At 37.3% G+C, this 13,988-nt stretch overlaps 3 protein-coding genes and 1 long non-coding RNA gene across 4 annotated transcripts; 1 reads left to right on the forward strand and 3 right to left on the reverse strand.

Annotated features, from left to right (window-relative positions):
• Positions 1 to 5: 5 nt before the first annotated feature.
• On the reverse strand, positions 6 to 2,554 carry LOC149046545 (uncharacterized). Its single transcript, XM_089205026.1, has 3 exons — positions 2,317 to 2,554; positions 1,884 to 2,075; positions 6 to 1,047 (listed from the first exon to the last, which is right to left on the reverse strand). Exons 1-3 carry the CDS (start codon positions 2,417 to 2,419, stop codon positions 794 to 796), a joined length of 549 nt encoding a protein of 182 aa, XP_089061152.1. The 5' UTR covers positions 2,420 to 2,554; the 3' UTR covers positions 6 to 793.
• A 289-nt stretch (positions 2,555 to 2,843) lies between these two features.
• LOC149046546 (uncharacterized) lies at positions 2,844 to 4,097 on the reverse strand. Its single transcript, XR_016186150.1, has 3 exons — positions 4,003 to 4,097; positions 3,372 to 3,405; positions 2,844 to 3,039 (listed from the first exon to the last, which is right to left on the reverse strand). It is a non-coding gene; the product is annotated as an uncharacterized LOC149046546 (long non-coding RNA).
• A 1,100-nt stretch (positions 4,098 to 5,197) lies between these two features.
• On the reverse strand, positions 5,198 to 9,498 carry LOC149046547 (matrilin-3-like). Its single transcript, XM_089202591.1, has 6 exons — positions 9,454 to 9,498; positions 8,435 to 8,468; positions 7,906 to 8,031; positions 6,868 to 7,104; positions 6,095 to 6,286; positions 5,198 to 5,448 (listed from the first exon to the last, which is right to left on the reverse strand). The coding sequence occupies exons 1-6, from the start codon at positions 9,496 to 9,498 to the stop codon at positions 5,198 to 5,200; spliced, it is 885 nt and encodes a 294-aa protein (XP_089058717.1).
• A 1,152-nt stretch (positions 9,499 to 10,650) lies between these two features.
• LOC113685646 (uncharacterized) lies at positions 10,651 to 13,109 on the forward strand. The gene is made up of 4 exons (XM_089202619.1): positions 10,651 to 10,766; positions 10,854 to 10,928; positions 11,721 to 11,900; positions 12,655 to 13,109. Exons 1-4 carry the CDS (start codon positions 10,678 to 10,680, stop codon positions 12,839 to 12,841), a joined length of 531 nt encoding a protein of 176 aa, XP_089058745.1. The 5' UTR covers positions 10,651 to 10,677; the 3' UTR covers positions 12,842 to 13,109.
• Positions 13,110 to 13,988: the final 879 nt, after the last annotated feature.

Here is a 13,988-nt window from a genome sequence, read left to right on the forward strand (position 1 = left end):
TCTTATTTTCTTGTTGTTTTTTTACTACAAAAACATGTGTCTTGATCTGCTCACATACGGTTATTGCAATTTTAAAGCGAACTGAATATTTCCTTCACTAAGACATAGCACAAATCACAATTAAACAGTCTAAAAACATACAGCACAGGTAATAACAGCTAGTAAATACAAATTCAATGGAATCTCTTGTCAGTAAAGGAAAAATTTTCTCTGGTCTTTACTGTATCTGTCTCTGCAACTGGCCCGCAGCAAACCTTGTTCGACAACATGAAGAATCACTCAGGAAAAATCAACTTTGCAGCATTGCCTACTTGAATAAACTGTGGTAAACCCTAGATTGTCACGATATATTTGCTTGAATCAATGTCTGGATTTAATTTTTTTGTTTGTTTGACTAGTACTGAAACTTACGTCAACTCTCACATACGAAACGAAAAGTTATTGAAAATCTCGCTGGAAAGCGGTGCAACTTTCAGTTGACTTTCGAAAGACCCAAAACAACAACAGCCCATCAGAGCGAAAGTCTTCACCATCGATAGCCGATGAGAACTCAAGGCGAACCACATGAAATGCAGGAAAACTCGAGTGACCATATCACTACTGTTTTTAGTCGTGAATCTGATTGGTTGAGGTAGCGCGAGTTTTCTGGACCAGTCAGGGCGAAGTTGAGTAAAACCAAAGGAATCTTGGATTGCTTTGGACTCTTAATTAAAATTTGGCTGCAGATTATGTTCATTTGTTCTGTCTTTCTCAAAACTTGAGCTGGACCCCAAGAAGTGATCCTCCCATTGATTCACAAAAAGGATAGCTCGTGGTAACTGGAATCGAAATCTTTGATAATATCCCTAAGGGATGTCAGCCTGTTTGTATGAATCAACTCGCAAGCTTGCGAAATTCTCTTGAAGTTGAAAGAGAAGCAGTTATGTACACGAAGACAGCTAAAGGCGCAGGAGAAATCGTCCCATGCGTGTACCGTCTCAATCACATGACCTTTAAGGGCGGACCTCTCTGCTGAGTATGAGATTAATGCCCCAGATTCTCTCTCGGCTAAGAAGAATCAAAGGATATTTGAGAGTTAGAGATATCTTGGAGATAATTTTGGAGTGTGGAGCTCACTAGCCATTTGAACTTGACATGCATGTTCAGAGACAATGCGACGGTCGTAAAGTGATAAATAGTTTCTACCACTGACCGTAAACTGTCTCGAAATACAACTTTTCAAATATGCAGCGATTGCAAGACTGATAGAAAATGTTTTGTGACATAAGGTTTGGATCCACTGGGGTAATAGTTAATCTGTGCTATGATCGTCTGAGCTTAAATTTTTAGTGCGCTTTTTTACCTGTTGAAAACGAAAAATCAATACAAACGAAATAAGAACAAAACCAATTTAAAAGAGCCCACTAGTTTTAACGTCATTGATCATTAAGAAAATCGTCCTTGGGCTCTCTCATAACCAATCAAAATAGATTTTGTTAAAGAGGGGGGTAAGTTTCTAAAGAAACTATGGTGCGACGTCGGTGGGAGAGTATAGCAGGTAATACAGTGTTAACAACTGATTTGAAAACGTTGATTGGCCACCGTAAAGAGTTAAAAGGCTGACTTTTCGAGCCTTAGCCTTTCGTCAGAGCGATTGGATTCGTTAGCCCTTTGTCAGATCGCTCTGACGAAAGGCTAACGCTCTAGACGTCAGCCTTTTAACTCTTCACGGCGCCCAATTTACGTTTTCAACTCAGTTGTTAACACTTAATTATTTGTCAAAGAGGAACTGGATCAATTCTTTATTTTGTTGTTGTTACAATTCAATCACCTTGTTCCAAGGTAGAAATGAATTCGTGAAGGAAAAATCGTAGAAATCTGAAGAGTATAGCTTTTGCTTTTACCTTCGCAAATCAGCGAGACAAGGTTACTCATGGCAGTGTAATCACGTGAAGAGTGAGCTATGACCACGTGACGTTTTGACGTGGCAACTGATTCCAGCTGTTCTTTGGTGACATTAGTGTTTATCCACAAACTAATTATGACAATTCCGTCATCCTTCGGTTGCTGTGCACTCGACACTGCAAGATCAGGATCTGATGGGAGAAAAGCAATCGTTGATAATTTGCCTTTGCTTAATATCAAGAATCATCTAATCTATTAAGCCAGACCTAAAGTTAAGGTTAGTATAAAATTCACTCCTTAAATCCTCAAGATTAAAATTGAACGCCGTAATGTGCGTTCACCTTACATATGCGGCTAATTTCCTATGCCCAGTCCGTTCTCATATCGAGCTAAAAAATTAAATAAGAATTTTTTAAACTAATAGAGACTTACGTATGTATCGACCATTTGAAGCTACAACCAGTAGTCGTTTGAGGTCCTTTTGCGGACGGTGTTCACCGACATCTCCTGTGGCCACACTAAAAGCTCGATACATAACCGGTTGCCCAATCCCGCGCTGAATCTCATCTACAGCCCTCTGAATGGTGCTAACATCTTGTGTACCGGAGATCTGATGCCTTCTAATTATCCCTGACGAAAAGCTTAAAATTCCTACATGAGTGCCTTAGGGATAAATGAATAGCTGACAATTAAATCGAATAAACAAAGCAACGAAAATATAGAATTGGACAAAAATATGAACAAACAGTTTGGCCGATGAATCCAGAGCGTGTAGAGATCAAAGATGCAATCTGCTATTCATAACATCCAACTAGGGTTAAGTATATCATTACAAGGAGCCAATGAGTTTTCAGACTGAAGCGCGCGTATCACGTTTGCATCTGATTGACTGTGAGGGTCGTGCGAGTTCTCTTGGTTATTAGAGTGGGAAGTATAGCAGTGCGATCCCAGATCTAGTTCTGCACTAAAAACTCTTCTTATGAACTATACCTGCTCCATTAAGATAAGGCATTCAATTGTTTAAAGTACCTTCGATTGAGGGATTGATGTAAGGTATGATGTTTTTGATAAACTCCTTGGTATCCGTGAGCTCTGAATTATTGATATTCATTGACGTGTCAATCATGAAGATGACGTCCAGGACAGTAGGGCATTCTGGTGAAAAATTACTACTTAGGAACTAAACGTTTCTTTAAAAAAATTTTTCGGAAGTAGTGAGCTGTTCAATAAACATTCAGATTATTGTGAAAAAAAAGTATCTACAAGTTACTGAGAGACAAAACTGGTAACAATTTGATTTGATTCTGACAGGTCAATCGTGTACTGACCAGTCGCAATAAAGTTAAGACATGCGAGCCACTCTCAAAACCACAACATTATTATCATTTCGGTCTCGTGTTCCTAATTCCTCGGTACACAATAGCAGTCCGTAGATATTTTCGAGTCTTAAGATAGATTCGAGTTCCTCTGGCTACACTTCTGCTTACCTGGAATGTGTGCTGACGTTACAAGAAAGACAACCTTAGCAGAAAAAAAAATTAGATCATGATAACGAAAACAAAATAGCGCACAAAATAAAAATGAAGTAGAAAATTGTCTTTAATTACATTCACTTCACGCTTGAACCTTCCCCCCCCCCCCCCCCTCCACAAAAAATCGAAAACCGGTGTCTCAGGAACAAAATTTTGATTACGCTTCTCCGTTCATTAAGTTTCTTGCGTTGGCTTCTGCTTTGATTCGCTTGTTTATTAAATTCTCACAGAACACGTATTATTCGAGAAAAAGTAACATGCAAATTAAGTTGTATAGGGTAGGAATCATCTGTTTTGTGTATTAAGAATACTAGTTTCTTAAAATTTTCTTTTCTTCATCGTTCGTGTGCCCAAATTAAAGCGAACACAATTTCTAAAAGAAATTATCCTAAGTTCAATCAATAGTATTTCACTTTTTTTAGTATGACTTCCTCACTGCTAACATGACCCTCAAAGTATATTTTGTGGAAATAATTATAATAACGTCAAACCTGATGATAAGATTACCTTCGTTGTTGGATAATTAGGTTTTCCGAAAGTTCAAAGTCAGAGTTTGAGTACGGGTAAAATTGTAAGCTCTATTTACCTTGAAGACCCAAAACAGCCACAAACTCGACATGATCTCTTCTGTAAAAACGGTGTTTATTTAAACGTGAATGAACCAAAGTATTCTCACAATCATAGCGAGTTAATTACTTTTTGAATTGTTGACGATTTAAGAGGAGTGTAAATTATGGCTAAGGCAATCAGCCAGGGGCAGTTCAGTTTTTCTTGGAACGCAATATAGTTAATATGTTTTTATTTTAATTTTAAACTGTACAATATCACATGGTATTTGTTGTAAAATACAGAGACGAAGTTAGAACCTTTCTGCGGGGCGTTTGGTATATGTCAAGCGTGTTGTCTTAAAAAGCAGATATAGATTTATTATGTAAATTTTCACCTTGCCAGCCTAAGCCGTAGGAACCTCAACGAAACAAATTGTATAGGTTGGTTTTTTCACACTTTTTCGAAGCTCGTTTGGTTTGCTCCAGGTTTCTCACCTCTTCTGCAAACACTGAGGAAAAATTAATTGATTTTGCCTAATCAAAAGTAGCCGCATCGAATATCATTATTGGCGGTACTTTTGTTTGCGATGTTTGTAAACTGGCAACGTGAATTAGCCGTGGCGCTTTGTGAATCATGAACCATCATGCTTTCTGAGAATTCCACTTCGACACTTTGGTTTCTTTGGGAACGAATATCTCGGAATAAATGTATCACATGATGTGCCAGTATAATGAATTCCATGGTGGTATATTGGTGCCATATATACCTCCTAACTCAAAAATTAAACTCAGGTGTCGGCGTCGTCGATGCTTGTGTGCTTTCGTACTGAGTAGCAATTATGAGTGGTCTTGTCAGTAAGTTTCGAGTTTTTATATCAATATTCCTTCTTCAGATCCTCTTTTAAAGCGTTTTACCGCTAAGAATGCGAAAACATTTTTTTCTTGAGGCCGGTTGACACTTAAACTTGATGCGCTTTGAAAGTGCACGACCTGATCACATGCGAGTCGATAGTTCAAGTTGTTGTTTTGCTTAAAACTTAACGAGTTTTGTTCCCGTAAGAGTTCAGTAAGTTTTGACCATGGCACGTGACACGCTATCCCCCGGTCGGTAAGAGGATTGGGTTGGGAGCTCGAAATATAACAATTAGAAAACCAGCAAACAGGCATAAATCTTAAGCAACCATTGAAACCAAAATCGTACAGCGTCAGAAAAATCGTGTCAAGTCTTATTTTCTATGGGAATTCTAACTCGTAATAGCTGTATTGGAAGTCCATGATAAGATCTTTAGGTGACGTCATCCTGTTGGAGTGGTTCAACTCGCAAACTTGTGATTTTTCTTTGAAGTTGAAAGAAAAACAGCTCTTTGTATGAAGACAGCTTAAAGCGCATGAGAGATCATCCCATGCATGCGTCGTGACGATCACATGATCACTTAGTCTGGAGCTCTTACTAAAGGAGACGATGAATCCGGGTTTCCTGTCGACTAGAGGAACAAAAAGGGTTGAAACAACTAGTAACGTGAAAGTGCACAGCCAATGGAGGCCAGATAACCGGCGGAATGCAATGATACTAGCGCTCTTTGACCCTTAAGAACTAGGATTGCGAAAACTTGTAGTTCCACCAATCGCTCTTGTCTTCGAGATTAGTACGGTGATTAGTAATCTGGAGGCGAAAACTAATCAGCGAGAATTAAAAAAAAAAAGATTGAGAGCTTAAAACGTCAGATCTTATTTTTTTGTTTTTTTTTTGTTTTTTTGTTTTTTTCTCTGACAGTTGGTTTGTTTGTTTTTTTTCAGTTGTTGTTGTTGTTTTTTTGTATCTGTGCAAACACTAAATAGTTATATTTCTGATAATTTCAATTTTTCCAAATTCTTTTTGCATTTGCTTGGTTTTCGCAAACAAATTGAAAAAGTGAAAGTTTCCGAGTCTCACTGCTCTCTAGGGAAAACCATGCAATATTTAGTCTTCGTGATAGTTGAATGCTTCGGAAATGAAATACAAGAATTTCCATACCATTAACAAAAGTACTTACTTACACTGAACCTTGCGTCTAAATTTCGTATGAATTGTTTAAATTCTGCCCTTGCCAACAATTAAAGATCAACAAGCAAACAATTGCCGTTATTTACCTTTACAAATCGTAGAAATGAGGGCATTCATAGTTGACTCATCACGAGGCGAATTAGCTATAACCACATGATTTTCGGAGGTGGCAACTGACTGAAGCGGCGCTTTTGACGCATTATTACTAACTGCCAGGCTGATAATGACAATCCCATCATCCTTTACCTGCTGAGCAGCACTTATGCCCATGTCTGGAACTGTTTAAAGAAAAGCGAGATTTCTCCTCAGGTACATAAAGGATAGTACAATTTCATTTTGATTCCTATATATCGTTGTGGTTGATATAACAAAATCTTTTTTGCTAAGTTTTGGATGTTGAAATTAGTCGAAGTGAAGAATTACGTTTAGTGCTGTTCGCGTGCACGATACAAGTCTGCTCACTCCTTCAACGGCAGAATAAATCTTGTTTAAATAAATTTTTCCATCTGGTCACGATTCTAAGCTTGAATGTTTCAGTCCCACACAAAAGTAAGAGGGAAGTCGACAATAACTTCCAAAATGCAATGGAATTTGATACGAATCATTTTGATGGAGCACAATGCTTTTCACGGTATCATTAGAACAAAAAGAATCTAAAATAACCCACGATCTGGTCAAAGAAGCAATTTCTACTTATCTAGGGTTTCCCATTTTTATTGCCTTTGCTCGTTTTTGTACGCTGTGAGTGGTAACCACCAATTCTCAAGTCAATCGGTCTATTTCACTTCTTCTACAATATCAACATTGCATGCTGAATCAATGAACTTCGAGTAGGAAACTGAATCACTTTTCTACTCACATGAGTAGCGTCCATTTGACCCAAACACCAGTACTCGTCGTCGCTTGTGTCGTTCACTACTTTGTACCAGATTCATCTGTCTGTAAGCCTCATTAAATGCAAGTAATGTGTTCGCCTCTCCTGCCCATTGAGTCACCCCACTCAAAGCATTTTGTATTGCTGTTTTATCTTGAATATTTTCCAAGGAATGTATGATATTCGAAGATTGTGCGAAGCTCAGAATTCCGACATGAGTTCCTAAAAATTGTGATTTTATATTTTAAATTCATACGAATAATCTTATTTGGCTGAATAATAATTTTTTCCATATTTCAATTGTGTTGATGAGATATGTCCTTCCAAAACTTTGAAAAATGTATGTATGACCAGATGCACACCCTCTCTCTGCTTAAATCTCCTGCATTCAAATTCGTATATGCACAACCTTTGGAAAATTCACAGTGGAAATGATGCATTGAAATCCAACTTTAGTCTTTTTATTTTTATTTTTTCACTGCATGCAAAGGTTAAAGTTGAACGATGACTTGAGAAATGTTGCTTGGTGCATTAAAGTTTCTTAGTTATAAATCGTTTTCGGCAAAGAAAAAATGGTTTCACGAGTATTAATTAGTTACTGTTCGATGTAAGAATTAGCGGCTGATTGATTTAGTGACTGATGGAGGCTCAACGAGTCGTTTGATCTCTTGAATTTATTGATTAGTAAATTGTTTGATTTATGATTATCTTGTACGGAGTCTGACGTTTCTTAAAGATGCCATTACAAATGTTTACTCTGCTTTACAATAACGAAATAATGAAATACAACATATATAGAAATGAACTATGTAGACACAATGTGGTCGCCCAAAATATCTCTAGAGCTAAGCTTGTTTGGTGACCACGATTCATTAATCAAAGACGTACAACGTTGTCGGAGAATAAGCTTATCTCAGCAGAACTAGAATTATTACCTCAACTTACGCTTCCGATTAATTATGGGTACATCTACAATTAGGTAATACGTCAGATTATTACTTGCTCTTTAGCAGTTAGACTCACCTTCAGTGGAAGGACGCAGATTTGAAATAACTTTGCTCATCATTTCTTTAGTGGAATCAAATTCCATGGTCTTCATGGATTTTGAGGAGTCGAGCATAAAATTGATATCCAGGACAATCGGACATTCTAAAGACCAAAATAATTACAAAACGCGTTTATGGTGTCAGCGCATCCCACAAAGCTTTGCGGCCAACTGACCTGCTTATCGCACCTTCCACATTGCAAGCCCTAAAATTGTATCAGAATCCTAGTACGTGATTCGCTTTTCTGTCCCTAGTTTTCTTATTTACTGGTAAATCCGCAGCTACCAGTGTCCAGATCTCGTCTTTGGTAAATTAACACAACGATATCAGCCTATTGATAACAATTGGACATTTTCATTGAGCAAGTCAGTAATTCAAGAAGAAACATGATAGAATTCTGAAAGCTCTTACTTGTGTTATCAACAGTTCAGTTTTGAAAAAGGGCCTAAAATTGTTGAGTCAAAATTATAATTGGTCTGACAGAAACGTTTTTATCACCCTCTTACCTTGAATGTGTGATGGTATAACAAGTGTAGCACCCTGCCGAAAGCAGAAATGAAACATTTGAGAATGTTAAATTAGAAAGTAAGTACTACAGTAAGAACTGCATTAAATTGCAATTCAACTTCGCATTGGCAAGAACTGCATTCAGTTGCAATTCAACTTTGCATTATTGATATAACAGCAAAATTATTTTGCAGAATGCGAAATTTGAATCGCATTTTTTCGAAAAAGTAACAAAACTAAGCTAGCTTGCCTTATTAATAAACTTTTATTGAGGAAAACAGACTCATAAAATGAAAACATTGAAATTGGAAAATGTGTGGATGAAACCCATTTTCATAGAGCCATTTGTAATTGACTCTTGTCTCTCAGTGCTCTGTTTGGGATTAACCACAAGCATTAGTCGTCATGGTAGTTTAAGCAACTGTTCTACTTGGCCTACGAGTTAAATGTGGCCCTACGTATAATTTTGGTTACGGCAGAAGTCTTTTTCTGAACAGCATGCTAAATATGATGCCAGCTGAATTCCAATAACGTAAAGCAATAAGAAAAGTACTTCGCGTGGCTACAGTTCCTTTCCTTACGACTGCATAACCACTTTATGCCCTGTTCTTCGGAGTCGTCGTTTTATTTGAGAAGGGTACATTTTAAGAGAGCCGGTCATGAATTTGACAGACGGAAATATTTCTAACCGTGGATGGTAACACAAAGATAACATTTACGTTACCAAACTTAAATTGTATGAGTATACATTATTAGCCCGAGTTAGCTCTGAGAATACTTTTCGCATGATTTACTCATGAAAATAAAATGGCGGATCTGAACAGATATTCTTCGTATCCAAATCGAACAAACTCTCAATTACAACGCACTTTTGTAACATTTTCCTGCGTAAACACAAAGTACATCGCATTTCCCGTCGTTTTTCTTTAGTGTGCAGATAACGCACCCTTTGATTCAAAGTTTTCGAGAGCAAGCTAAGGGAACTGAACTGTAAGTTTGAATTACCAGTTATACCTACCCGAAAGAACCACAATACGACCCAAAACAGCGACAAATTAGCCATGGTCTTCCTTTCCAAAGGATTTGTGTTTGCCTAAAGGTGATGTACGGATTTCTTTGTTGAAAATTTATTTAGCTGCTCATAAGCGTGAAATAGAAACAATTTCATCCAAGTCATTTTTCAGCTGTTCTCTGAGAAAACAATAGAACATATTTTGGCGGGAGATATTGCCAGTAGTTGCTGAGATGTCGCCTATTGTAATAAGCTGGTATTAACAGATTAAGATGGCAGAATTTTAAATTTTTACGTCTCTTTTTCCAAGTAGATTATTGCAGTAAGCAGATAAGCAGGAAATCTGGAAAGCAAGGTAATTTGATTTTACCAACTGAGTTGATTTTGTAAATTGGCCATCGGAAGGAGTTTTTACGGTGGCAATTTAAATTATAAACTCAGTTGATGAAACAAAATCATCTTGTAATACTCTCCCCCAACATGGCACCACAGTTTCTATGGAAAGTTACCCCCTTTACACAATCCAGAATACAGCCGGGAAGAATAAAACGAGCGGCAAACAAGCACTCCCCGATGACAATATTAATGGTAAATGAAAACCCAATGAAGAGAAGAGGGACACAAATACCAAAGAAGTTAGATTAAAAGTAGAAATGAATTCTTCTTTTAAAATACGAAGACTGTACAGCAGCTTTGAATATTGGTAAAATAGAAGAGGTTCGAATGAGGAAATTTAGGATTAGTACAATAAACAATGGTTTTTCGTGACTCAATATTTGTGCTTGGTAAACACCGGAAATTCTCTTTAAAATTGAATGAATTAGAGTAAATATGCACGTACTGGAGTTTCCGACAAATACGATCCTCGTCTTGCTCAGAAATAATGTAAACTTTTTGTTTTGTACAGTTAAGGATCATATTTTTAAGATCGCTTTCCGTTTGTCAGAACTATGGAAGAACGGGCCATGATGCCCGAAAATAAAACGAGATATATGAATTTCTTGACAAGTTTGTATCAAACATACAAGCAGTATCGCAAATCTCATAAATTAGAAATGAAATGTATCGCGAGACCCGTGATTAGGAAAGGGATATCGATAACTTCGTGCGACACGAAATAGTAGAGAAGGAAACCATTCAAAGTTTTATCAAGCACTGTGCGCGTGCGCTTTCTGTTCACACCTAATTGGTGGATGCGTAACCATTTGTTTGTTTCGTTGTCGTGCACAAATGGTTGCCCTGCTAACCCTTACCATGAAGTGGCATCGTTTGAAAACTTTCCTTTCAAAGGAAAAGCCGAAGAGAGAAAGAAGAAAAAGGTCTAGTAAAATTATCATTTAAATTTAAGAGTGACTGCCATCAAATTTGATTTCTTGCGGAACCTCTTATATACTTTGTCTTAACAGGAAAGATTTAGAACATGAGCTTTGTAAAAGAATCAAAACAATCAACGAATATGAAGAGGAATTGTTGCAAGGCTGGTGAGTAAACATCTGCTTTGTTTTTCTTTCTTTTTTTCATGAAAATAACGATCTGTGTATTTTGTCGTGAAATGTTTCCACGCAAAAATTGATTTCTCAGATTTATTATCAATTTGATTGGTATTAAGTGAGTTGTAATTTCGTTACCGTTAAAGTGCAGAGATAACGTTACAATTAAAAGTAGCATGCAATAGGGAGCGGCATAGGATGATAAAATTAGCTCTGCGAACAGTAATGTATTAAATTAGATATTTCCAGGGAGTTTAAGCGCGCAAGAACTTAGCAGCATGATTGTCAAGTAAAGTCATGTTTGATAGGCAATTAGTGCCCAGGAATCGTTGTAGAACGTGAGTAAGTCTTAAATCCCACACGGAATTACGTATCTGGGTGTAGATTTCCCAAGCTAATAAATGTAACATTTTTTGTAACCTTAGGATTAGATCGTAATAGAATAGATAGATAGCAGAACGGAACGAGTAGTGCTGAATTGTCGACAAAAAAGCCCGATTCAAGTAAAAGTATACTGTCCAAGATTACTGAACCAGCGTGTGCGGAATTCTTAGTAACGCAAGTGGGAAATTCTGCGAAACCCTGCTGTGTTTGTTCTATGTGTTTTCCTTTGATTATTACGAAATAATTCAAGCATGAGTTCCCTAGAGAGAGGTCGTACCTTCAAACCTTTTGGCTAAGATACTACGCACTTTAAGAAATCAATATCCAGAGAAACAGAAACAATAAAACAATTCACGTTGGGCATTATACCTTTTTTTAACCAAATTTTTGTGATTCTAGGAATACTTTGGAGGAAACTGATTCAAGAAAGGAAAGAAAAACTCAGTTATGGCTAGCGGTTAAAGAGCGCCACGATAAAGCCACAAGAGATAAACAAATATTGATGGATGAAATTGAACGGTTGGAGAGTGAACTGAAGAGAGCACTGAAAAAGCGGATGGAATCCTTAAGAGAACAGATGTGAGTGAAACAAGAAAAAACGATTTCAATCTTTAGGTACAAGCTGGGTGCGGTTTAAGCAATTTGTTGGGCTATTGTTCATGTCCGCGTCTCGATGATGATGAAGCTTATAGTTTCGTGGGAGTTAAAAAATGCTCTCTATAAAACAAGCGCTACAAATTTGGGAGCTTTAATGAACAACTCAGCAAGAACCTCGGATGGTTTGATTTCTACGTTAAATGAGCTATTAATTGCCTTTTCTGACAGAGTAATGGCCACAACGGAGGACACTTACACGTGATCTAAATATAATCGAACGCTTTTCCCTCTCTCCCCCAAACAACGCTGAATATTAGGCGCTTTGTAAACTTTACTAAGGTGTGGTAGGTGTTTGATTTTACCAACACGGGGAGGATCTAAGTATACGCCTGAAATGGCAAAAGAGTGGTCTTTTAAATATATTTCGATAAGGATATATTTCAACAACTGTCCCAAGGAGTTTTGGTCTACGTTGTAGCTTTTAAATCTCTATAATCACTGGAACCAGGAGTCGATCGGGCTCTTGCCGGAATTCAACACCAGAGGAGCCTAATGAGACCAGTGAGAAGTCTTAATTACTTTTTCTGATTTAATTTTTTCCTAAGAATTCGTCGAAAGGCGCGGAGCGTTCCTCAGCAAAAAGACTGTTGACAATAAGTAAATATTTGTAACCACTGAATAACCATTCATGGCAATTCCTGAGAACTTATATAATTATAAAATTTGACTTTTACAGCCAGGTGACATGGCGGGTACTACAGCTAACGAAGAAAAAAGCAGCTATTGAGCGGAAAAGCGTGATGATTCTGGACATGAAGGCTTGCCATGACCGGCAAGGAGAGAAACAAGAAAGGCGTGTAAACCTGCGCCGTACGCGTTCACAAAGTGACATACCAAGAAATGCATTATGTAATAGGTTATGAAAAAATTTGGCTAAAATGCTGAGATCTTTAAATCTAGTAGTATAAAAATTCTTTTTCCATTTAACTGAAAACAAAACAGATAAAAATGATACTGCTTATGCTTCAAATACTTTTCATAAAGAACCTACTTTTAAATTACGCCCGGAACGAAAATATATAAAAAAACTTATTCTTCGTTGCTTTTCAATTGACTTTCTGACGTTATCAATATTCTGTACTGGAATATCATATTGGATGGAATCTGAATAAAATCGATGTAAGGCCTCTATCATTTAATGAACATGACCTTGAAATTCCGTAATATGAAGAGTTTTAAGTCAGATGTAAACCAAATTAAAAGCAATCAAAGATTTTAAACAGGGTAAAGGAAACACAAGAAGGAACTCTGAACTTTGACATTGGGCGTACTGAATAAAGCATAGGAGCTAGGGAGAGAGGCGAGTGATTAAGTTGATATTGCATCTAATTGGTTAAGAAGGTGTCGAGAATCTTTGGACCACACAGAGATCCTACTGACGCAAAAGCAAAATCCTGGCGCTTCTTCCGACATTCGATCGGAAACTACTTCATAAGGAATACAAATCAGTCGTCGCTGTCCGGTTTACACCTAATAACCACAAACGTAATTGGTTTAATTTATGATAGTCTCATTAAGAAATGAGTGACTCAGACACCTTCTTTCAACTAGATTCCTTCAACGGTTTTCTAATCCGCGATGTCTTCGGTTTCTCTTCTTCTGTCTCCTAAAGCACGTGTTTATAATGGAGAAGTACTATACATCATACAGGATTACAGGATACATCAATATGTTTATCTAGCCAGCCCAAGCCCATCCGCTTTAAGTTGTGGACTCGCAAACAATTTTAAAAAATTTCGTACAATTCCGTGTCTCATACTTTACCACTTACACAATGTCTGATCATCATGTCATCATGTGTAGCACCTTTCCACAAACCTAAAGCCATCTGGTTTGTTAAGCCATTCAGATGGGGTGTAATGAGATAGAAACAGTTGTCCTTGGCTTAACATTAACTTGTTTCTCTTTTTTATTTCATTTTCTGATTATGAAGATCATATCCATTACTTTCTGTACCTTGCAGTAATAATTTTCACCATTGCATCATTTCTCCATCGCCGTGTTGGACAG

The sequence above is a fragment of the Pocillopora damicornis genome, chromosome 4 (genome assembly GCF_964200805.1).
Source record: "Pocillopora damicornis chromosome 4, jaPocDami1.2, whole genome shotgun sequence".
NCBI classification, from domain to species: domain Eukaryota; kingdom Metazoa; phylum Cnidaria; class Anthozoa; order Scleractinia; family Pocilloporidae; genus Pocillopora; species Pocillopora damicornis.